At 49.6% G+C, this 25,857-nt stretch overlaps 1 protein-coding gene across 7 annotated transcripts in view; it reads right to left on the bottom strand.

Annotated features, from left to right (window-relative positions):
* Nucleotides 1-25,857, bottom strand: part of EP300 (EP300 lysine acetyltransferase) — a 561,889-nt gene that overhangs the window by 211,684 nt on the left and 324,348 nt on the right. For all 7 annotated transcript variants that reach the window (XM_078640667.1, XM_078640674.1, XM_078640679.1 and 4 more), the window contains exon 13: nucleotides 17,457-17,612. In XM_078640667.1, the coding sequence (XP_078496793.1) occupies nucleotides 17,457-17,612 (156 nt within the window). The remainder of the gene's footprint in view (nucleotides 1-17,456; nucleotides 17,613-25,857) is intronic.

Raw genomic sequence — 25,857 nt, 5'->3', positions numbered from 1 at the left:
CACCTTCCAGGAAGCGTAACTGCACTTCAAAAGGACGGCCGTTCAATTGAACCAGCTGGGGTTGCACATAAACATGTCCAAGTCTGTTCCGACGCCTGTCCAGTGCCTACAGTACTTGGGAGCCTCCATCGATACTCTTTCAGCAAGCGTGTCTCCTTCGGAGGAGAGACGCTTATCGATCCTAGCCATTCTAACGGAAACGTGGCTTACTGAAGCCCCTACCCCGATTATGGACATACTAGTCCCCCCCAATTATCACATCATCAGGCTGGACAGATCTCCTGGCACGACGGGCGGGGGAATTGCATGCATTTTTAGGAGCAACCTCTCCGTTACGAAAGTCAACTCCCCCTCCCTTTCCTCCTGTGAACTCCTCTGCCTCAACATCACCAGCGAGGGCAAACAAGTTTGCGCTTTACATCTCATCTATCACCCGCCTGGTGACAATCTCATATTCACCCAACAACTCATGGACATGATCACTTCCAATGCCGGTCGGCAGACCACCCAAGTCTACCTGGGTGACTTCAATCTCCACTGGAGCGATCAGAAAGACACAGTGGTGAATAGTCTCAAAACTTTCCTTAATGCGCTTGACCTCACCCAAATATGCGATAGACCAACACACGACAAAGGCTCGATACTCGATCTCATCATTGCCAAAGAGAACTCTACACAACTGGAGGCGATACAACGCTGCGACTGGTCAGATCACCACATTATCACCTTCTTTATCAATGAAAAAGTTAAACCTAACCCGGCTCAACCAATCAAATCCAAAACATGGAAAAGGTACATGAAGAGTCTTAACCCCTCTACCCTGCCTCCCCACATCGGCAATCGCCTCCTTCCCCCTTCAGGTACCTCGGATGTTCACTCACTGATAGACCACTACCTTGACTCTATGAATACAATAGTCAATGAAGTCGCCCCACTGCAACTGAAGAGTCTCCACCAAAATTTCTAACCCCTGGTATGATGATAGACTCAATGACGACAGGCGTACTATGCGAATGGCAGAGCGCACATGGAGATCGGACCCTTCAGCACTGCACCTCAAAAGGCTTAAGAACAAGAGCAATGCCTACAAAGTCGGACTTCTTTAGCCGCCAGTTGGACCAAGCAAAAAACAGGCCAAGAAAGCTGTTCGAACTAATCAAGTCCCAAACAAAGACACAACCCTTACAATCAAACAGCACAACAAGCGACACCCCACACTGTGAAGCCTTCTCTGCTTTCTTTAAGCTAAAGACTGACAACATAAGAAATGACCTCATCATGGATGTAAGCCGATTCCCCAACCACATCAGAATGTCTAACACTCAACCTAAAAACAAGGCATCCTGGCTGTACTTCGATACCTACTCGGAAGAAGCAATACACAAACTGCTCTGCACCTTGAAGCCCTCTAATCACCTCACAGACCCTCTACCTGCTAATGCTGTAAAAGACTTCATCCCCTTGCTCCTCCCTCTCTGGACCAAAATCATCAACAGCTCCCTACAACAAGGTCTCATTCCAGACTCCCTCAAGGTGGGGCAAGTCACGCCTATACTCAAGAAACCTACAGCTGATCCGTCTGACCTAAACAATTACCGGCCCATCACCAATATCCCCACCCTGGCCAAACTGCTGGAGAAATGTGTCCAACTCCAACTAACAAAACACATTGATCAATTTGACCTCCTCAACCCTCATCAATCAGGCTTCCGAGCGAAACATAGCACAGAAACAGCTATGACACACATAATTGATGACGCCCTCCAAATTCTTGATCGCAATGAGTCCTGCCTCCTCATCCTTCTTGACCTCTCTTCAGCATTTGACACGGTCAAACATGAGAACTTGCTGGAGCTGCTAAGCACTAGAATGGGTCTATCGGGAACTGTTCTCAAATGGTTTTCGTCCTTCCTTCACAACCGGTCTCAGAAGTTCAAGATCAACAATGTGCTATCTACACCCGTGCCTGCAGATCTGGGTGTTCCACAAGGATCCTCCCTCTCCCCCACACTGATCAACCTCGTCATGGAACCGCTCGCCACCCTGCTCCAAGCCTCCAATGTCCAATTCCATATGTACGCTGACGACACACAACTTTACCTAAAGCTACAATCCCCGGAAGATATCAAACATCTGAATTCCACGCTTATCAACACTCAATCTTGGCTGGCCGATAATCACCTCAAACTAAATGCTCTGAAAACTGAGTTCCTACTCATCTCGGCCCCGGCTAAAATTTCCACCACCCAAACCTGGCTCAATAACCTAACAGCACTCAATGTCCATCCTACCATTGTGGACTCGGCAAAATCCCTAGGCATCACACTCGACGCCAAGCTCAACATGCAGCAGCACGTTAGCAAAGCCACAAAAGGAGCTAATTTCCAAATCAACACACTGAGGAAAATTAAACCCTTCCTCCCTGCCGAAGACTTCCGAACTGCTGTACAAGCTTTAGTCATCCCTCGAATAGACTACGGAATTGTGGCCCTCAGCGGACTCCCGCTATCCACAACAGCACCCTTAAGAGCCTCCCTGAACGCTGCCGCGAGACTCATTACTGGCTCAAGAAAACATTTGCATATATCCCCAGACTTAAAGTCTCTAAAATGGCTGCCTTTTGCGCCAGAATACAGCTAAAAATTGCAGTTATGACACACGCGGCCGTGCACCACAATGCACCCAACTACCTCGCTCAAAAGTTGTCTATATCAGGAGGTTCGAGATCCAATAGAAGTGCAAAAAATCTACTCCTGAAACCTCGTAGATTCCGGAAAGAGAAAACATACAAGCGCTCCTTCTCAGGAATGGCACCCAGGATCTGGAATGCGCTCCCTCCTGAAACCAGGCTTATCTCCTCCATTGCACTCTTCAAGAAAGAGGTGAAAACGATCCTTCTGGCCAAGATCTCCTGAACCTTATAGGGGCTGGATCAGAGACTCTGCATTGCTTTGTATCAATCAATCAATCAATCACAGACATTTATAGAGCGCACTACTCACCCGTAGGGTCTCAAGGCGCTTGGGGGGGGGGGGGGGGGGCGTGCCGTTACTGCTCGAACAGCCAGGTCTTGAGCTTTTTCCTGAAGGAGAGGTGGTCCTGGGTCAAGCGCAGGTCGGCCGGGAGGGAGTTCCAGGTCTTGGCGGCCAGGTAGGAGAAGGACCTTCCTCCTGTTGTCGCTCTTCGGATGCGTGGGACGGCGGCGAGGGCGTGGCTGGCTGATCGGAGGTGGCGTTTGGGAGCGTAGAAGTTGATTCGGTTGTTGAGGTAGCTCGGGCCTAGATCGTGTAGGGCTTTGTGTGCGTGGGTGAGGAGACGGAAGGTGATTCTTTTGTTGACGGGGAGCCAATGGAGGTCTCTCAGGTGTCCGGAGATGTGGCTGTTTCGTGGGATGTCGAGGATGAGTCTGGCTGAGGCGTTCTGGATCCGCTGGAGTCTCTTCTGGAGCTTGGCGGTGGTTCCGGCGTAGAGGGCGTTGCCGTAGTCCAGTCGGCTGGTGACGAGGGCCTGGGTGACGGTCTTCCTGGTCTCCGTGGGGATCCACCAGAAGATCTTCCGTAGCATGCGCAGGATGTTGAAGCACGACGAGGAGACGGCGTTGACTTGTCTGGTCATGGAGAGGGAGGAGTCCAGGATGAAGCCCAGGTTGCGTGCGTGGTCCGTCGGTTTGGGTGCGGTGCCCAGGGCGGGGGGCCACCAGGAGTCGTCCCAGGCGGAGGGCGAGGAGCCCAGGATGAGGACCTCCGTCTTGTCTGAGTTCAGTTTCAGGCGGCTGGTCGTCATCCACTCGGCTACATCTTTCATCCCTTCGTGCAGGTTGGCTCTGGCGGCGGCGGGGTCGTTGGTCAGGGAGAGGATCAGCTGGGTGTCGTCGGCGTAGGAGATTATGTTGAGGTTGTGTTGGCGTGCGATGGCCGCAAGGGGGCTCATGTAGACGTTGAAGAGGGTGGGGCTCAGTGAGGATCCCTGAGGGACGCCGCAGATGACTTCGGTGGCCTCTGACTTGTACGGTGGTAGGCGGACTCTCTGTGTTCTTCCGTCGAGGAAGGAGATGATCCATTCCAGTGCCTTCTCCTGGATTCCGACGTTGCTGAGGCGCTGCACTAGGGTGCGGTGGCAGACAGTGTCGAATGCCGCGGAGAGGTCTAGGAGGATGAGGGCCGCTGTTTCTCCGTTGTCCATCAGGGCTCGGATGTCGTCGGTGGCGGCGATGAGGGCGGTCTCGGTGCTGTGGTTGGCTCGGAAGCCAGACTGAGGGGTCGAGGGATCCGTTCGTCTCGAGGAAGGCGGCCAGCTGTTTGTTGACGGTCTTCTCGATGACTTTGGCTGGGAACGGGAGGAGCGAGATGGGGCGGAAATTCTTGAGTTCGGTGGGGTCCGCTGTAGGTTTCTTGAGTAGAGCGCTGAGTTCGGCGTGCTTCCAGCTCTCGGGGAAGGTGGCGGTGTCGAAGGAGGTGTTGATAATGTCCCGCAGGTGGGGTGCGATGACAGCGTCGGCCTTGTTGAAGACGTGGTGAGGGCAGGGGTCGGTCGGGGATCCGGAGTGGACGGAGTTCATCATGCGGACGGTGTCTTCGGTGCTGATCTGAGTCCAGGCGCGGATGGTGGTGGTGGGCGGCGTTGCTGTGGTCGTGGCGTGCGTCGGTTGGATGCTGAAGCTGTTGTGTATGTCCGCGATCTTGTTGTGGAAGTAGGAGGCGAGGGAGTTGCAGAGGTCTTGCGATCACTGTTCACCTTGTCCTTTGGCACTATACTTATACTTGGTGGTGACACTACTACGTTACTCTCTTACTACCGACCAATATATGATACACTTTGGTTTACTGATTCACTCTCCCGATGCCCCCTCTCAGTGTTCTCTATATACTAGGACATTGATATAAGCCACCCCCACACCCAAGGTGTACCTGAACACCTCTGTAGTGGGATCAATGACTTGTGCCGTCTTATATTACTTGTTTACCTGATTGTATATTGATATGTTTTTTTGTATGTTGTTATTATCCTACCATGTTAGTGACTATTATACTGCTCCCACTATCTCTGTTCATTCCTACTGCCCCTGCCCTGTCTTTGTGAAGCGCTCTGATATCTGTAAGGATCTTGTTCGCGCTATATAAAACTTTGAATAAATAAATAAAATAAATAAATAAATAAGGCTCAGGCTCTCATAGCTGTTCCATCTACAACCGCGAGGATGGTGTCTTCTCTACAGGGGTTGATGGCCTCTTGCATCTTCCTCACGCCACACGCACATCTACACATGAGGCTGTTGCAGGAATGTCTGGAGGATCAGTGGGACCAGAAGCGGGGGAGCTGGGTTGACAGGATCAAGCTGTCCCTCCACGCTCAACAGTCCCTGAGATGGTGGTGCTCCGCAGAGAATCTCCTCAAGGGGGTTCCATTCCACAAGGACATTCCTATTCAGACTGTCGTCACGGATGTTTCTCTCCACGGCTGGGGAGCGCATTCAGACCATCTGCAGATCCAGGGAACGTGGTACCCGGCAGAATCCACGTATCACATCAATTTCCTGGAACTCAGAGCTGTTCACTTGGCACTGAAGGCCTTTCATCCGTCATTCTAGACCAACTCCTTGCTTGTGCAGACGGACAATACGACCACAATATATTACCTCAACAAGCAGGGGGGCTCGAGATCGCACTCACTGTCTCAGGAAGCTCAGGCGATCTAGCACTGGCTGCTAGCCAGAGGACTGATGATAACGGCTACCCATCTGCCAGGTGTGCAGAATGCTCAGGCGGATGCACTCAGCAGGCTGGTGCAAGAAAACCACGAGTGGGTTCTAAACAACGAAGTGCTAGGAGACATCTTCGACAGGTGGGGCACTCCGGACGTAGATCTGTTCGTCACCGCCGAAAACAGAAAATGCAGAGACTTCACCTCCAGGTATTACCAACCGTGGACACTGGGGAACGCACTAGGGATCAGCTGGTCGAACAGCTTTCTGTACACTATTCCACCCATTCCCCTGATTCCGGTGGTGCTCATCAAGCTGTCTCAGTCCAGAGCACGGATGATCCTCATTGCTCCGGAGTGGCCCTGACAGTGGTGGATCAAGGACCTGCTTCACCAGTCTCTCCTACCCCACATGCGGCAGCCGTGTCGACCGGACCTTCTCACGAAGTTCGGGAGGCAGATGGTGCACCCCAACCTCTCATCGTTGAGTTTAGCAGCATGGTTCCTGAGATAGTGCAATATGGACACTTAAATCTCCCTGAAGATTGCATGACTACACTGAAGGAAGCAAAGAGACCCTCCACTAGGACTTCCTATGCCTACAAGTGGAAGACGTTCTGCATCTGGTGCACTTCCAAGCATTATGATCCGACGACTTGCAAGGAATAGGTCATCCTTCCATACCTTTTGCATTTGGCTCAGTCTGGCCTTAATTTTAATTCTATTAAGGTTCACCTTGCAGCTTTGACTGCGTATAGGATATGCCCTTCACAGACTTCCTTCTTCCAGATCCCGGTGATTAAAGATTTTTTGGAAGGATTGAAGAAAGTGTGTCCTCCTGTTCGGCGTCCTTCGCCATCATGGGAACTGAATGTGGTGCTGTCCAGGTTGATGAAGGAGCCTTTTGAAACCATCCATAAGGCTTCTCTGCAGCACTTTTAATGGAAGGCGGCCTTCCTTGTGGCCATTACATCGGCCCGCAGGGTGAGTGAAATTCAGGCGTTGTGTTGCCTAGAACCTTATACTGTATTTCATGCTGCTAAGGTTATGATGCGTACTCACCCTAAGTTCCTTCCTAAGGTGATTTCTGATTTCCATGTCAATCAGACCATAACCTTACCTACGTTTTTCCAGAATCCTTCCACTCCAGCGGAAAGGTCTCTCCATTCCCTGGGTGTCAGAAGGGTGTTGAAGTTCTACTTGGATAAGACCAAGGACATTCGTAGGTCAGACCAATTGTTTGTCAATTATGGGTCGGTCAGGTCTGGTCTTGCCACCTCAAAACAGTCCATCTTGAGGTGGATTGTGTCCTGTATTCAGTTATGTTACCAGAAGGCTACCAAGACCTTAGGGGGTAAGCCTAAGGCTCATTCTACCAGAGGCAAAGCAGCTACAACAGCTTTGCTTCGTAATGTTCCCATTGCAGAGATCTGCAGGGCTGCCACTTGGAAGTCGGTCCATACCTTTGCTAAGCATTACTGTATGGACTCTGATGTCAGAGCGGATGCTCAGGTTGGTCAGGCTTCTTTGAGAAATCTGTTTGCACAGTAGTGGTGTTATCTTTTTCCTTCACCGCCGGATTGGTTGTTGGGATGGGCTTGCCATTCTATTCACTAGATTATGACTTTACACAGATGTGAGAAGGTGGCTCTATATATACTGGACAATAAGGCAGTACAGTGTGTATAGAGTCCACAAACCCCAAAGGTTTAACAGCGTTAAAGTCAGAACTGACCTTACTTTCCAAAGTGGTAGCTTGGTCGAGCAGTAAGGCAGTACCAGAGGACAGTGTAAAGCATTTGTTGTACACACTCAGCCAGCAAAAGGTTTCACACACTCAAGAACTGAACTCCAGGCCAAATGGCATTATATTCTTAGATATAGTTGTTTTATTTTTAGAACCAACAGTTATAAAAATATACTTTGAGATAAGAGTACTCTCAGGTAAATACTTTGCAGAGGAGCAATAAGTTTGTGTACACAATTATCACAGATTAGCTAATAGCAACACAGTTCTGAAACACACTCTAGCATCGAGCGCAATGGGTTTTCATAGGAAAGTACAGTTGATTACTTTATGGATTACTTTATGGATTACTTTGGTAGTTCCAGGAGAAGCTCTTGGATTCAGTCCTGGGGTCTAAGCTGAAACCAGATTAGCAAAAACGTTTTAGTTACAATGATGATTTTTCCTGAATATAAAGCGGTTTTAAAAGTTCACACTTAGAAACTTTTTGAGGTGATTCTCACAATGTTTTTCAATAGGAGGAAATTCAGGTTATAGGTAAAGTACGATCGCATTACTTTTGTAACCCAGCACTAGTCTCCTAGGGCCAGCACTGGGGGCTTGACTCAAAACAGGTAGGTAATTGCGTTTCAGTATGTTGTACGATTTTTAAAGAATATTTGCAGTTTTCAAAAGTAGACACTTAGAAGAATTTTCATAGAAAAGCAGACAATGGGTTCCTATGGAGAAAATACAGGTTACTAGTAAACCCGCTAGGGATTACTTTTGCAGTTCAGTACTGGGCTGAAAGGTACAGAACTGGCTTCTCTCCTGATCACAGGTGAGTATTTTCAAATTCAGACTTTGGCTGATTTAATAGGAATATTTTCAGTTTTCAAAACTTCACGCTTAGAAAATTTGAGTCAAAAATGGGTCAATGTTATCCAATGGCAGATAAGTGAATTACCGTTTTCCAGGTGAGTACTTGGTTGCTGAAGTTAGGGTTCTAGGCATAGACTCAGGGGTCCCCCAGGGTCAGGTGAGTACAGTTGGTTCAGTCCCAGCGGCGCTGGTGCGACCGGGTGCAGAGGTAGGTAGGCCCAATGTTATCCAATGAGGGGAAGGGGGCCTTCGGTTGGTGGCCGCTGGCTAGCATGCCACGTGGCTCTGGAAGCTGGGCTCCTGGTCACTTGCTCTGGGCAAGGGGGGGAAGTAGGATAGGGCAAAGAGGTCACAGCCAGCAGCACTCGGGCGGCTGGGTGCAGGGTGCTTTTGAGCAGTCGGGCGCTCAATGTTATCCCTGGGTTGAGAGCCTGCCCCCCTCAGGGTTCTGAAGCAAAGCACATCCTGGGACGAGTTGCCATGCCTCCTCCCCCAGGATGGGCAGGGTCCACAAAGTGTAAGCTTCAAAGGCTTGCCGCCTTTGTGAGCGACCCCAGCCATTTGCTGCTCCCAGGAACTGAGCTCCACTTTTGGCAGGAGAATTGGTGTGAAAACAGAGCTAGGAGGAGGGGTGTGCCCACATTTGTCAACCCCACCGCTCAGGTGGGGGAGGCAAGGTGAAGCACAATGGTCAGTCCCCGCCATCTTGCAGCTGGGGGGACCCCAGCCAACCAGAGTGAAGCTTATGCCTCCCTCCCACTGGAGGGTGGCATAATAGGGGGTGTACCCACCCCAAGGTAGTGAAGCATTGGTCACGACCTGTACTTACATGTAACGCCCCTAAATTTAGTATTTAGGGGCATCCCTGAATCTTGCCTCCTCAGACAAGATGTACCAGTAAAACGACAAAAAAGTCATGCTGAATAAGAGGAGGAAGGCACCAAATGACTTGCCCCAGTCCTGACCACGACAGACTACTGCGAAATCCCAGTGTGTTCTGCAGCTAACAGCCCCCCAAGAACCCGGAGGACCTGCCCTGCCTTCCCAGATCAGTCTCCCATGAGCACCGGATTTGCTCACCAACAGACTCTGGCTCGGCCAAATCCGCAAGTCTGCCCCACTGCACCAGACGCCCACAGCCCGAGTTCAAGTGGCCCAACACCATGAGGAGGTCTCCACGGCGAACCAGACATGAGATCTGGTGATCCCTGACCAGCCACAAGTCTCCAACCAATGCCTGCAGTCCCTTTCTCGAGGACCCACCCCACCCACCAAACGCAGCCGGAGCTGGTAAGAAAAACACAATGCTTAAAGAAACCCGCGCAGCCAAAGTCCCACGGACTCGGTGTCCCAACCAACCGTGTCCCAGCATCCCCCGGCACCCCAACTTCTCTCTTCAACCGGCGTTTGCCTCCATAAGATCTTCATCCCAGAGCCTGCAGTTTTTGTTGCAAATGGAGAATCCCCATTGCAATCAACAGGGCACCAGACGCCAAACCAGTACACTGCACCCCGGCCGTCGCTGTGGGTGCACTTTGATTGCTCAACTGGATCCCACCCTTTGTCCTGAGCCTAACAGGAGCTTTGCTCCCACAACTGTGGCCTGCTCGTGAGCAGCCACCTGCCGGAGGCCCCCTATCCGCCACTGGATAACATTGATCCTCAGCACTCTGCACCACGCCGCCCTAGTGCCGCTGAGGGTGCTTTGAGAATGCATCCTCAGTCCTGGGGGAACCCTGGTTCTATCCCCAGAAACCCAACTCCCACAACCAAGTACTTACCAGAAACGAACAGTTTCTTACCTGTCGGTGTAGTTTTGCAGCTTGAAGATCTTTCTGGATTCACTATGCTGTGCATATTCCGCAATCTGGTGGTTGGGTCCGGAATCGTAGTCTTTTTTCTCTCTCTTTTTTTTTGTCGTAGCCCAGGTGGGCGTCGACGTCCCACCATTTGGTGTACCTAAAGTGACGTCGGCGTGCTTCCGGCGGAAGCTACCACCCTTGGGCGCCATCTTCGGATTCTTTTTTCTGTCTTTTTTCTTTTCTGTCTTTGTAGTGAATCCATGGCTATGTTTGTTAATCGTTTTTTCAACGTAATTCTTTTCACGTATCTTTTCACGTATCTTGTAAGCTTCAACTTGCTTTCTTTTCTATGTGTTTCCACCTTCTTCTCCAGCCTCATCTTTCTGGCGGAGGCGGGTGGGTTCGCTAGTGAATCCAGAAAGATCTTCAAGCTGCAAAACTACACCGAGAGGTAAGAAACTATCCGTTTTGCAGCGTGAATCTTTCTGGATTCACTATGCTGTGCATAGATTTTGTAGCGGTTTTCGTTACTTTTGTGGCGGTTGGGTGGAAGATGAGCGTTGGTTGTTGCATATATGTTGAAGCACCTTTTGTCCTACTTGTGCTTCTTTGTTCATTTGTACATCCACACAATAGTGCTTAGTGAAAGTGTGCACTGAAGCCCATGTTGCCGCCAGGCATATGTCCTGAATTGGTGTGTTGGCCAGAAAGGCAATTGTTGCTCCTTTCTTCCTGGTGGAGTGGGCCTGTGCCACTCTTGTTAGCTCCTGGCCAGCTTGTTTGTGGCAGAATTGTATTGTCTGTGCGATCCATCGAGCTATGGTGTTTTTAGTCACTGGTTTGCCACATGTAACTGTTAGCGAAGGATACGAAGAACTGTTTTGTTTTCCTGTGTTCCTTCGTCCTTTCAATGTAGTGCATCACAGCCCTTCTTGCGTCTAGGGTGTGGAGCGACCTCTCAGCACTTGTAGTGGGGTTTTGGAAGAAGCTACGGATCTGAATACTCTGATTCATGTGGAACCTTGACACCACCTTTGGCATGAAGTGTGGGTCTGTTCTCATCACGACCCTGTCACTGTGTATCTGGATGTAGGGTTCCTGCAGTGTGAGTGCCTGCAGTTCGCTCACCCTTCGTAGCGAGGTGATTGCTACCAGAAAGGCCGTCTTCGTCAGCATTTGCAGTGATGGTTTGTGGATGGGTTCGAAAGGTGCTTTCATGAGCTCCGTCAGTACCACATTTAGGTTCCAGGCCGGTGGCGGCATTCTCTTTGGTGGCGCTATTCTTTTAGCCCCTTCTAGGAATCTTTTTACAACTTGGGATGTAAAGAAGCTTCTCCCTGTTTCTCCTCTTGTGTATGCCACAATCGCTGCCAGGTGCACCCTCAGCGAGGATGAGCTTAGCTTAGCCTTAATTAGGTGCGTGAGGTACCTTAGCACCGTGGATTCCTTGATCAGTTTCCTATGGAGTTTTTTCTTGCAACACCATTGAGTGAATCTTTTCCATTTCTCCCCATAGCACTTGCGTGTGCTGGGCCTTCTTGCCTCTCGCAGCACCCTCAGGGTGCTCTCTGGTAGTTTTAGATGTGCGAACTCTACGTCCTCAGGAGCCAGGCTGAGAGGTTGGGGCTCTCTGGCTCTGGGTGTAGAACTTCTCCGTTTTCCATGGAGAGTAGGTCTCTTCTTTTTGAGAACTTGTGGGGTGGCCCCTGCACCATCTCCATTATCTGAGAATACCAGGTCTGTCTGGCCCATTGTGGTGCCACAAGTATGAGCGTCATGTTGCTCTTCATGCATTTGTTGAGAACCCTGGCGATCAGTGGTATCGGGGGAAAAGCGTAGGCAAATGTTTTTGACCAGCTTATCCATAGGGCATTCCCCTGTGACAGTGCCTCTTGTTGCATGGATGCAAAGTATTGGCATTTTGCATTCCGGCGTGTTGCAAACAGGTCTATTGTTGGCGTGCCCCATTTCCGGAATAGTCTCTCTGTTTCCTGACTGTTGAGTTCCCACGAGTGGGACGCTGAAGTCTGCCTGCTGAGCCAATCCGCTTCTACATTGTCCTTCCCTGGCAGGTGTATGGCTAGCAGGTCTATTTTTAGTGGTATAGCCCATTTCCAGATTTCCTGTGCCAAGCTTGACAGAGGGAACGATTGAGTTCCCCCGTTTGTTTATGTAAAACATCGTTGTGGTGTTGTCTGTTTGTATTAGCACCTTCTGGTTGTACAGGTGTTTCTGAAAGGCCTTGAGGGCTAGCAACACAGTTTTCAGTTCCAGGTAATTGATGTGTCTGACTGCATCTGTAGGGCTCCACAGACCCCTCATTCTGAGCCTGTTCATGTGTGCGCCCCACCCCTTCTGGGAAGCGTCTGTGGTGATGGTCACTGTTGGGTCCGGTGGTGTTAGAGGTTTCCCTTCTGTTATTCTCTCTTTGGTCCACCACCTTATCTCTTCCTGCACCCTGTGCGTTACAACCACTAGATCCTCCCAACTTCCTGTAGCTTGTGACCATTGCTGTTGAAGCCACTCTTGGAGTGGTCTCATTTGTAGGCGTACATTGGGGACCAGGTGTATGCATGACGCCATCAGCCCCAAGATCTTGCTCACAGTCCTCACTGTCAGGGCTCGCCCCTTCTGGTAGTGACGTTTCTCCCTCAGTAGGCTGAGTGTTCTCTTTTCGCTGGGTAACACCCTGCATTGGACGGTGTCGATCTGGGCTCCCAGGAAGATCTTCACTTGCTCTGGTTCCATCGAGCATTTGCCCCAGTGTATGGAGAACCCCAGGCTTGCTAGCGTTCTTGTCACCTGTTCTGCATGATCTTTGCATGTCTTGTAAGAGCTTGCCTTTACGAGCCAGTCGTCGAGGTAGGGGTACACGTGTATCCCTCTCCTTAGATGTGCGGCCACCGCCGCGAGGCATTTGGTGAACTCCCTTGGTGCGGACTTTAGACCGAAAGCCAGGGTCGTGAATTGGTAGTGATCCTTGTTCACTGTGAATCTTAGCATGTGCTTGTGCTGCCTGTTCATGGGGATGTGCAGGTACGCATCTTTTAGGTCTATGGTGGACAAGAAGTCCCCGGCCTTTATCTGTGGGATGACCTCTTGTAGGGACGTCATTTTGAATTTTTGAGTTTTGACGTATTTGTTTAGGAACATTAGGTCCAGGATGGGTCTTAGACTTTCGTCCACTTTTGGCACCAGGAAGTAGTTTGAGTACACTCCCTTGTTCCGTTCTTTGAAAGGAACCCGTTCGATGGCCGCTTTGAGGAGGAGTTCTTGAGCTTCCTCTTGCAGTAATTTCAGCTCTCTTCCCGAGTGCTCTCTTTTCTTTGGTTTTCTGTTTGGTGGTCTCTTTTCCAACTCTATGCAGTATCCGAACTGCATTATGTTGAGTATCCACTTGTCTTATTTTTTGCCACTCCTGGAGAAAAAATCGAAATCATCCTCCTACCGGCGTCACATGTTCCTTTGTGTCTTGTCCGTGTAGCCCTCTCCTCTTTGTTTTCCCGTGCTCCTCCCTCGGAGGGTTAGAGTGGGAGAGCACCTTCTTCCGTGTGAAGTCACTTAGAGGGGGGTTGTTCACCGCCTCTCCTTCTCTGGCCCCGTCCATTTCCTCTTGACCGAAAGGACTGGCCCCTGCTCTGGTAGTTCCAGCTTTGCCTCTGCTGGCCCTGGTGGCCTTGGTTGTCACTCTGTTGCCTCTGGTGGAAACTCTGGTGTGAATCTCCTCGCTGACTTCCACCTCTGCCGTTCGGCCTCCGTGTAGGAGTGCCCCTCCTCATCCCTCTGAATTGCAGGGCCCCCATGGACCTTGCGTCTCGTTGTCCTTCTTCAGTTGGGTGAGCTTTTCATCAACTGGGGCTCCGAACAGTGTTTCACCGTTGAAAGGTGTGTTCAGGATGTTGTTCTGCACCTCAGCCTTGAAGCCTGAGATCCTGAGCCAGGCTTGCCTTCTCTCTGTGATGCCTATAGCCATCAGTCTGCTGGATGTTTCTGCCCCATCCAAGGCTGTCTTTAGTTGGCGATGCTTTTCCCCTCTTCCACAAGGTGTGATGCCCTTTCACGGTATTGTTCCGGGAGGTGCTTGAGCAATTGGCCCATCTCATCCCAATGCTGGTATTGATGTCTATTCAGGAGGGCGTTGGAGTTCGCCATCCGCCAGTGCGTTGCGGCGTTCCTCAATTTTCCTGCCAGTTGGGTCCATCCTCCTGCTTTCCTTGTCAGGTGGAGGTCCAGATGTTGTTGGGACGTTTGCCCTTTTCCTGGCCTTTGCAGAGATTATTGAATCTGCTGTGACGGATCCCTTGATGTAAGCTGGGTCTTGGGAGGAGAATTTGTATTTCTTCTCCGTCCTCGGCGTTACTGATCTGCATGTAGGGTCCTTGAAGGCTTCCTTCCCCTGGTCTGTGATACTCTTGAGCATGGGCAAGAACTGGCTTCTTGTCTGTATGGGGAGCCATGTCTCGAGCAGGAAGTCTGCTTTTGGCTTCTCCTCTTCCAGCTTGACTCCATAAGCTGCTGCCGCCTTCCTGACCACCTCATTGTATGCCCCAATGTCATCCGGTGGCGAAGGCCTCGAGGGGTATGTTTCCACAGCCTCCTCCGGGTTTTCGGCCTCGATGTCCTGCCATTCCTGGTCTTGGGCCGTCGAGGAATCAGAGCCGTAGCTTGACTGCTGTTCCCCATAATCCCCTTCTGTGTCGTAGAGGTCTTCTTCCTCTTCGTGCTCCGAGGGTTCCGGAGTTTTCGGCGTCTCTTCGAAGTCGAACTCCTCGAGCTCCTGTACCTCAGCAACGGCCGGTGCCGGCTTCAAGGGGATCTTGTAACTTCTCATCTTTTCATCGAAGTCTTTCTTTCTCTGAAGGATGTTCTCCATTTCGGCCTCGAGCCTTCTTTTCTTTCTCTGCATCTCTGCGGCCTGCTCGTCGTCGAGCGTTTCGGCTGCTCTTTTCGACGGCGTCGTCGTCGAAACTTTCTTCGGCTCCTTTTCCTTCGAAGTCGAAGGCCCTTTTTCGGGGGCTTGCTTCGATGACCTTTGCTTTTCGCTGGTCTTCGGCCTCCGAGAGTCCTTCTCGGAGGATCCGCTGGGCTCTTTTTCGGTGGATGCTGCTTCGGACGTCGAGTTTTTCTGCGCCGGTGCTCCTTTTGAGGCTCTGGGCTCAGACTTTCGAGAGTCTGCCTCTGGCTTTCGAGACCCTGTGGGGGTTTTCGGGGTCGTAGACTCTCCTACCTTGTCAGGCGTTTTCTTATCGGTCTCTGCGACCGTGAAGTCATCTGGGCCTTCGGCGATGTTGTCCTCGTCGTCGGTGGAGAGGCCCAATTCATAAAGCATCGGGGCTTCGCCCTTGCCCTGCATCGTGTGGTGAGCTGTCCTCTGTCTCTCTCGAACTCGGAGTGTCTTCGGCTTGAAGACGGAGCAGGCGTTGCAGTCTCTGCTCTCGTGGTCGATTGGCAGGCAGACGTTGCAGACCGGGTGCTGATCCTTCTGCGCGAACTTGTGGTGGCAGTTCTTGCAGAATTTAAAGGGTGTCTTGTACATCCCTGCGCTCAGAGGGCCCCCTGTGTGCGCATTCCTCCAAGGACGTCGAAGATTTCGAAGTTCTCTCCTTTCTTCGTCGTCTCTTCTCTGATGGTCCTCTTCTCCCGATCTTCTCAGGTCTTCACCGTTGAAGAGTTGCTGTATTTCCTCCTTTTCTCCTCCAAAACTTCTGGAGCTTCACGCGACGATCCACACCCAACGGCGGAAAAAAGAATCTGAAGATGGCGCCCAAGGGTGGTAGCTTCCGCCGGAAGCACGCCGACGTCACCAAAGGTACACCAAAGGGTGTGACGTCGACGCCCACCTGGGCTACGACAAAAAAAAAAAAAAAAAAAAAAAAAGGAGCAAAAAGACTACGATTCCGGACCCAACCACCAGATTGCGGAATATGCACAGCATAGTGAATCCAGAAAGATTCACGCTGCAAAACTTCATTTCCTCCCACAGGATTGCATTGACTGCTTTTCTTTGAAATTTGTTTAAGTGTTCAGTTGGTTTGTATGAAACTCTTAAGAAACTGAAAATACACAAAAACAGATTTACCTACCTTTTCTCTAGAAAATATCCCAGTGTGATATCTAGGCATATCACACTGAGTGGAAAAAGTAACTTAAAAAGTAATCTGAAATATAATTTAAACTGCTTTACACACAAACTACTTACCTGTAACAAATCACAATTGCATTCATCTGCATTCAAACTGTATTAACTGCATCATTCTTGAAAAGAAGTCTGAGCACTTTACTGTACCAGGCCTGGCTTGGTTATAGAAAATAACATATAACTAAATATTTTTTATACAAACAAATGGGTCTGAGTTAAGTCTATCTAAAATCACCTCTGCCTACCTTTGGGGTTCCACTGGCCTCTAGGCACACTACACCTTACTTTGCTGTAGTATATACAGAGCCAGCTTCCTACAGAGTTGTGGTCTGACCCAAGACATCCGTTTGTATTCCTCTAAAGGCTTAAACCCAGTAGTTTTAGGAGGGGACGTGTTCTTTTCACACTGGAAAAATATTTTTTAAAGTCATTAAGACGCAGTTCAGAAGACATCAGGAGTAGCTCAAGATCTGTGGATGTTGGAGCAGAAATAAAGTTTGCATGCATGAGTGGGGCCTCTATAGGCCTGTGAATGTCACTTCCGGCATGGAGGGACACTGTCACGAAGCCATCTGCGCCAACAAACAGTGCACCGGGTTACAGCTTACTGCTTAAGATTTTCCAGATCCAGTCTGTCAGGGGAATAGTCAAAATCTGCAGTTCTAAGTCTATCAGAAGGGCTTACTCTGGAGGAGAATAAAGAGGATTACGCATGCTTAAATTACACTTATTCTTTTTCCAGTTTACTGCTGCTCATTCTGTGGGGGCTTTGGAGTGTTATTGCCACCTTGTCAGAGAAGAATTATTACAGTGTAATGGAAGAGGTGTACTGTCAAGGATTCTCTATACTTGGCCTAGGGCACCTTAAGTGCAGCTAGAGGAGCTAAATGTCGACCTGGTCTCCACTGTAGCTGTGTGGCATTTTGTAGAACTGAAACTATGGGGTCCCTTCAACTTCATACTACATTAAGTGATTAAGTGGGTATGGCCTATTATATTGAAATGTAGTGGGCCTTCATTGAGTTAATTTATCACAGAGACATTTTAAAAAAATGGATGGAGGCCAGAGTTAAGAAGCTACAGTACCGATCTGGTAAAGTGTTGCCTTAGTAGGCCAAAAACCAACATTCATCAACTTAAATACACTCCCGATGATCAGAGATTAAGTGGAGCAGCACAGCGGGTGGTGCAAGATGACAACCCCTACCTGCTGTCCGGGTGCTTGGTTGCTCGCCTGTCCCATCTGCATGCTCTGGGTGTTCATTCCTGGGGAGGACGATGGGAACTGGTTCTGCTGTAAAAACTGTGGGTGGCCACTGGGCTGTCCTACACCAGGCTGCTGCATGCGCTGAGCGAAGCCAATCTGTTCAGAAACAGGAAATGGCATGAAAAACACTTATTTCCATATTCAAAAGTGGGCCAAAGGAGTATATAGGGTACAAGTAAGCATGAAAAGAGAGCCACATACAGTCACCCACGCAGAGAGACCAACAAACTTACAGGTAACAGTTCACAAACATATAGGATCCCACGGCCAGAGAAACAAACCAATTGGTGTTGAATCACGCATGCTCTGAGACCAACAAATTTGCTATTTCTGTTTCACACAAATGCACTGTAAACATATGTGTGACCACCCTAGTTCAGAGACACTATCAACCCACTGATGCATAATCTGTAAAATCACTGGTGAAAAAAAATAAGTCTTTTTTTTTTGCAGAGTTTTATATAGCGCGAACTAGAACCGAACCAAATCAGTTATCAGAGCGCTTTACATAGCACCAGTTACGTTACATGAGGACACACTTTCATTTTAGGCACGGGGCGATTAAGTGATTTGCCCAGAATCACAGGGGGTTTTTGTCGTCGTTACCGAGACTCGAACCCAGATCCCCAGGTCAGAGGTCGAGCGCCTTAGCCATTAGGCCAACCCCTCTCCCTCATTGGTTACAGTAGTTAAGCATCTATGAAATTGAAATGTTTATTACCCTCATCTACTGTTTAGGGTATGAAGTTATGCCAATCAAAAGTGAGTGTGTGTACATTTTGACACTGACAGCTTCATAGCAACAAAGATGTAAACCTATGGGCCACATTCCCATTGTTATGCTGGAGTCAATGGCATTGGCAGCAGCTAGTAAGTCAAAATCCAGGGGTCGAGCAAAAGCTAGGTACTGGTACCAAAGAGTCAAGCACAAGTCACCTGCCTGCTTGATTAGTAAAGAAAGTCTTTCCCACCCACTCCTAGAAGACCTAGCAAAAAAAAAAAACCAGACACTGTAGAACGGTGTGACAAGCTCAGTCTTCAGGCACGAGTCCTCAGCCTCTGGCATTTTCTATATACCCTCATCTTCAAGCACATAATTTACTCAGTGCCTTACATGCCCTAAAACTATAATTGCACCATATAACATGTTGCTCAACCTGCCTTAATATATCATTTACATTTACTCTCCTTACTTTTGCCAACTTCAAATCAAAGCAAAATAATTAATAAGCACAACTTATAAGTAATACCTTGACCAAAGTAAGATTTCTAAAATATTCATGCAACCATAACACTGTATGAATGTATGAAGCATTTCTATAGTGTGAACAGAGTCAAAAGGCAGAGTAGTTCGCTTTCTGCAAAACAAAAAACTAAAAAGAAATCTATATATTGACTGTACGCAATTAAACAATTGCAGTGCCTCCACATTACTAAAGTCACCCTCTTTCAGTACCTAAACACATTAAAGATTAACACATCACTCTACTAGTGTAATGCAGGCAGACCAGCCAGTCTTAATTGCATTAGATACCAAAAGGAAAATATTACCCTGTAAGCATCTGCTCGTTACATATACTGCTGTAGATTCACGCTGTGCATACTTCCCCCATCTAGTGTTGGGCGCGGCGTGTACAACTTGTTCTTTTTTCTAAAGAAGTCTTTTCAAGTAATGGGACCAGGTGTAAGAAAGTGGCTCTGTATATACTGTACTAAAGTAAAGCTCAGTGTGCAAAGCGTCCACAGTTCCCAGAGGTATGGGAGAGGTTAAAGTTAGATAGAACCTTACTCTCTACAGTGGTAGCTTAGTCGAGCAGTAAGGCAGTATCAGAGGACAGTGTAAAGCATTTGTTGTACACAGTCCGCAAATGGTCTCACACACAAGAACTGAACTCTAGTCCAATTGTTTTATATATAAAAATATATTGTTTATTTTAGAACCACAAGTATCATAAATACTTTCTCAGAATGAGATGTTGCAATTGAATGCTTTCAAATAGCAGTTGACTTAAAATCAATAGTTACTGTTGTTGCAATATGCAACACAAGTTAAACACAAAATACCATTGAGCTCAAAGGGAAGTTTTAAGTAAATGCAATAAAATCATTTCACAATTTTTTTTTACTCAGGGCTGGATCCTGGATTCAGCCCTGGTGCATTTCCTGTAAACAGTTGAAAGAAATCGCTTTTGTTACACAGGCGATTTTCAAGGAATATTTGTAAGTTTGGAAAATAGACACTTAGAAGAAATTTTGGTGAAAACCAAGCAATGTAATCCTACGGAGGAAAATCAAGTTAACGGTAAGTTACAGTTGTAATTACTTTTCAGGTTCAGTGCTGGGCTCAAAGATTCAGCACTGGGATCTCTCCTGATAGCAGGTGAGTAATTTCGATTTTGTTGATCGGCTGATTTTTTGTGAATATTTTAAAGTTGCAAAACTCGACACTTAGAAGAAATTCTAAGTGAAACCCAGCCAATGTTACACTATGGAGAAACAAATAGTTTCTTACCTGTCGGTGTTGTTTTGCAGCTTGAAGATCTTTCTGGATTCACTAAACTGTGCATTATGTGGTTAGGTCCGGGATCAAAGTCTTTTTTTCATTTTTTCCTTAGCCCAGGTGGGCGTCGACGTCCCACCTTTCGGTGTCCTTCCTGTGACGTCTGCACGCTTACTGCGCCATCTTCGGATTCTTGTTTTTGTGTCATAGTTATTCATCCTTTTCCAATCATTTCAGGTTCTTCTTATTCAAGGAACGAATAGTTTTCTTACCTGTCGGTGTAGTTTTGCAGCTTGAAGATCTTTCTGGATTCACTATGCTGTGCATATTATTCCGCGGTCTTGTGGTTGGGTCCGGATTTGTAGTCTTTTCTTTGTTTTTTTTTTTTTTTTTTTCTTAGCCCAGGTGGGCGTCGGCGTCACACCCCCTTGGGTGTATTTCCGGTGACGTCGGCATGCTTCCTGCGGAAGCTCCCACTCTTGGGCGCCATCTTCGGGTTCTTTTTTTCCGTGTTTCTTTCGTTTCCGAAGTAATGGCAATGTTGTAATTAGTTGGTATTTTACCGCTTTGTACTTTTTTAAATATTCTTTCTTTTGTTAACCACCTCTTCTCTCTCCAGCCTCATCTTTCTGGCGGAGGTGGGTGGGTTCGCTAGTGAATCCAGAAAGATCTTCAAGCTGCAAAACTACACCGACAGGTAAGAAAACTATTCGTTTTGCAGCGTGAATCTTTCTGGATTCACTATGCTGTGCATAGATTTTGTAGCGGTTTCTCATTTTTGTGGCGGTTGGGTGGAAGATGAGCGTTGGGTATTGAATATGTGCTGTAGCACCTTCTGTCCAACTTGAGCTTCCTTGTTCATCTGTATGTCCACACAGTAGTGCTTCGTGAACGTGTGCACCGAAGCCCATGTTGCCGCCAGGCATATGTCTTGTATGGGTGTGTTAGCCAGGAAGGCTATTGTAGCGCCCTTTTTCCTAGTGGAGTGGGCACGTGTCCCCTCTGCTAGCTCTTGTCCTGCCCGCTTGTGGCAGAGTTGGATTGTCTGTGCGATCCATCGTGCAATGGTCTTTTTGGTTACTGCTTTTCCCATGTAACTGTTGGCGAATGACACAAAGAACTGTTTTGTCTTCCTGTGTCCCTTCGTCCTTTCGATGTAGTGCATGACTGCCCTTCTGGCGTCCAGGGTGTGCAGAGCTCGCTCTGCCGCAGTTGTTGGTTTTTGGAAAAAACTCGGTATCTGTATAGACTGGTTCATGTGAAATTTAGATACCACCTTCGGCATGAAGTTTGGGTCAGTCCTCATCACAACCCTGTCATTGTGTATTTGTATGTAGGGTTCTTGCAGCGTCAGAGCCTGAAGCTCGCTTACTCTGCGTAGGGACGTTATTGCAACCAGGAAAGCTGTTTTCATAGTTAGCATCTTTAAGGACGCCTTGTGGGGCGGTTCAAAGGGCTCTTTCATGAGTTCCGTTAGGACTATGTTCAAGTTCCATGCCGGTGGCGGCACCCGCTTGGGCGGTGCGATCCTTTTCGCCCCTTCTAGGAACCTCTTCACCACCTGTGACGTGAAGAAACTCCTGCAAGTTTCACCCCTTGTGTAGGCGACTATCGCTGCTAAGTGAACCCTCAAGGAGGATGAGCTAAGGTTCTTCTCTAGCAAGTGCGTCAGGTACTTTAGCACTGTGGAATCCTTCTTCATTTTATTGTGAAGTCTTTCTTGTCTACACCATATTGTGAACCTCTTCCATTTTGCCACATAGCACTTCCGAGTGCTAGGCCTTCTTGCCTCCCGCAGGACCTTCAGTGTACTTTCTGGCAATCTTAAATGTGCGAACTCTATGTCCTCAGGAGCCACGCTACTAGGCTCATGCTCTCTGGCTCTGGGTGTAGCACCTCTCCGTTCTGCATGGAGAGTAAGTCTTTTCGCCTGCTGAATCTGTGGTGTGCACACTGTGTCATCTCCATGATCTGCGAGTACCATGTCTGCCTCGCCCACTGTGGTGCGACCAGTATCAGTGTCATGTTGCTCGCTCTGCACTTGCTCAGTACTCTGTGCATCAGTGGTATCGGGGGAAAGGCGTAGGCAAATGTCCCTGACCAATCTATCCATAGGGCATTCCCTAGTGACCCTTCCTCGGGCTGCCTGGATGCGAAGTTTCGGCATTTTGCATTCTGGCGTGTGGCAAACAGGTCCACCGATGGAGTTCCCCATCTGTCGAATAGGCGCCTTGTCTCCTGAGCATTGAGCTCCCACTCGTGGGATGCCGATGTCTGCCTGCTGAGCCAATCTGCTTGTATGTTGTCCTTGCCTGGCAGGTGTATGGCCAGCAGGTCTATCTTGAGAGGGATGGCCCATCTCCATATCTCCTGCGCTAGCGTTGAAAGCGGGGCCGACTGGGTGCCCCCCTGCTTGTTGATGTAGAACATCGCAGTGGTGTTGTCTGTTTGTATCAACACCTTGTGCTTGTACAGTCTTGTTTGGAAGGCTTTCAGTGCAAGGAAGATCGTCTTCAATTCTAAGTAATTGATGTGCTTTGTGGCCTCCGTCGGTGTCCACAGTCCTCTCACCTTGAGCTCCTCCATGTGAGCGCCCCATCCCTTCAGGGATGCGTCTGTGGTGATGGTCACTGTTGGCGTTGGGGGCGTTAGAGGCTTTCCCTTTGCTATGTTCTCCATGGTCCACCATGTCATCTCCTTCTGCACTGCGTGCGTTACAACCACTAGATCCTCCCAACTGCCTGTAGCTTGTGACCATTGCTCCTGTAGCCATTCTTGAATGGGTCTCATGTGGAGTCGTACATTCGGTACCAGGTGGATGCATGATGCCATCATCCCCATGATCTTGCTCGCAGTCCTCACTGTCCGAGCTTGTCCCTTCCGGTAGAGGCGAGTTTCCTTCACCAGCGCCCTCGCCCTCTTCTCGCTGGGGAACACCTTGCCCTGTAAGGTGTTGATCTGTGCTCCCAGGAAGATCTTCACTTGTTCCGGCTCCATTGATGATTTCTTCCAATGGATGGAGAACCCCAGGTTTATGAGCGTGCTGGTCACTGTGTGTGCATGCAGCTTGCATTTCTGGTATGAGTTTGCTTTCACCAGCCAGTCGTCCAGGTAAGGGTATACGTGTATTCCCCGCCTTCTTAGGTGCGCTGCGACTGCTGCGAGGCACTTTGTGAAAACTCTTGGTGCCGATTTTAGACCGAAGGCCAGCGTCGTGAACTGGTAGTGGCTTTCTCCGACGGTGAACCTGAGCATGTGCTTGTGCTTTCTGTTCATTGGGATGTGCAGGTATGCGTCTTTGAGGTCTATAGTGACCATGAAGTCCCCGGTCTGCAACTGTGGGAGCACTTCTTGCAGGGAGGTCATTTTGAATTTTTGCGTTCTTATGAATTTGTTCACGAACCGTAAATCGAGAATGGGTCTCATTGTCTCGTCTACTTTTGGTACCAGGAAGTACGTTGAGTATACTCCTGTGTTTCTTTCCTTGAAGGGTACCCGTTCTATGGCCTGCTTCTGCAGGAGTTCTTTTGCTTCTTCCTGAAGGCACTGCAGCTGCTTGCTTGCTAGTGGCTTTCTTTTTGGTTTTCTGCTTGTTGGCCTCGCCTCCAACTCTATGCAGTATCCGAATTGGATAATGTTGAGGATCCATTTGTCTGATGTGATTTCTCTCCACTCCTGGAGGTGGAATCTTAGTCTTCCTCCCACTGGTGTCCTGTGGTCGTAGGTGTCTAGTTTGTCTTGACCCATCTGTACGTGCTGCCCCCTGGGGTCTTTTTTGCGGGCGGGCACACGGAGTATTTTGAAGTCACTTGGAGGTGGGCTGCTGGCCCCCTCTTCTATTTTGTCCCCGTCCATTTCTCCCTCGAAAGGACTGGCCTCTTTGTTGGTACTGCCAGGGCTGCTTCTGATGACCCTGCTGACTCTGCGAGTCTGCCTGGTGCGTTTGCTGGAAAGCCTGGTGTGATGTACCTGGCTGGTTTCCACCTCTCCCGCCGGGCCTCCGTGACGGGGTGCCCCTCTTGTTCCCTCTGAACTGCAATGCTCCCATGGATCTTGCTGTTTCGTTATCCTTCTTCAGTTGGCTGAGCTGTTCATCCACTGTTGGTCCGAAAAGCGTGCTGCCGTTGAACGGTGTGTTCAGGATACTGTGTTGCACTTCCGGTTTGAAACCGGATATTCTGAGCCAGGCGTGCCTCCTTTCCGTGACGCCCATCATCATGAGCCTGCTGGCGGTGTCTGCCCCGTCCAGGGCCGTCTTAAGGCAAGAATTTGCCGCATTCTTTCCCTCTTCAACCAGCTTTTCGGCTTTCTGCCTGGCATCCTGGGGCAAGTCCTTCACCAACTGCCCTAGTCCCTCCATGATTTGGTACATGTGCCTGTTTATCAGGGCGTTGGAATTAGCCATGCGCCAGTGGGTCGCGGCATTCCGTTCGATCCTTCTGCCCACCAGATCCATCCTCTTGCTCTCCTTATCCGGTGGTGGCCCCGAGGTAGTGGGTACGTTAGCCCTCCTCCTTGCTGTGGCCGTGATAATGGAGTCTGCGGAGACCGTGCCCTGAATGTAGGCCGGGTCCTTTGTGGCATGCTTGTACTTTTTCTCAGTTCTGGGAGTTACTGCCTTGCATGTTGCGGGCTCCCTGAAAGCTTCCTTCCCCTGAGCCAAGACGCTCTCGAGCATTGGAAGGAACTGGCTCCTCGTTTGTGTTGGGAGCAATGTTTCTAGAAGGAAGTCTGCTTTCTGCTTCTCTTCGTCGAGCTTGAGCTTGAAAGCTGCTGCAGCAGATTGTATCACCGAGTTGTAGGCCCCGATGTCGTCCGGCGGCGAGGGCCTCGAGGGGTAGGTGTCGACCACCTCCTCCGGGCTGTCGGTGTCGACATCGATGTAATCTACCTCCTGAAGGTCCGAGGGTGCCGACTCTGTCTCTGTCCTGCCCTCCTCCTCCTCCCCATAGTTGTAACTATCGTAGGGGTTCTCGTACTCCTCCTGGTCGTCGATCACCTCGACGTCCTGGTCTTGTTCCTCGGTGACTTCGGCGATCTCCTCTTCCTCCTCGACCGGCTCCATCACCGGTGGCTTGGTCTTGTGAGGGATCGTGAAGGCTTTCATCTTTGCGTCGAAATCTTTCTTCCGCTGCATGATGTTCTCCATTTCTGCCTCGAGGCGCCTTCTCTTCTTTTCCATCTCGGCCGCGTGTTCCGCGTCGGATGGGTCGGCCGCTCTCTTCGGCGGAAGGCTCGTCGCCGTGCCTCTCGGAGTCGAAGTTTTCGACGTCGAACCGGATTTCGGTTCTCTGGTCGTCGTCGTGAGTTTTGGGTCTTTCTCCCTCGGCGTCGATCGATCCTTTTCGGGGACGATTTTCGACGTTTTGTGCTGATCAGCAGCTCTCGGCGCCGGGGATTCCTTCTCGGAGGATCCGCTGGGCCTGGGAGTAGTCGCGGACGCCGCCTTTTTTGGCGTCGGCGCTTTCGGGGTCTTGCCCTCGATCTTTCTAGACTCAGAGTCTCTCGGGTTCTTGGGGGCCGAAGAGTCTCCTACCTTGTCAGAAGTCTTCGTGTAATCGGTCTCTACGACCGTGTAGCTGTCGTCTTCGGCGGCAGCGTTGTCTTCTTCCTCGGAGGACATCCCCAGCTCGTAGAGTGACGGAGTCGGGGCCTTCCCCTGCAGGGCGGCGTGTGCTACCCTCTGCCTCTCTCTCACACGAAGGGTCTTCGGGGTGAAGGCGGAACAGGCGTTGCAGTCTCCGCTTTCGTGGTCCACCGGTAGGCAAAGGTTGCATACCGGGTGCTGGTCCTTCTGCGCGTACTTGTGGTGGCAGTTACGGCGGAACTTGAACGGCGTGT

The sequence above is a fragment of the Lissotriton helveticus genome, chromosome 1_1 (assembly GCF_964261635.1).
Source record: "Lissotriton helveticus chromosome 1_1, aLisHel1.1, whole genome shotgun sequence".
Lineage (NCBI taxonomy): Eukaryota > Metazoa > Chordata > Amphibia > Caudata > Salamandridae > Lissotriton > Lissotriton helveticus.
The sequence above is the reverse complement of the archived record's forward strand: the minus strand, read 5'-3'. Positions and strand labels throughout refer to the sequence as shown.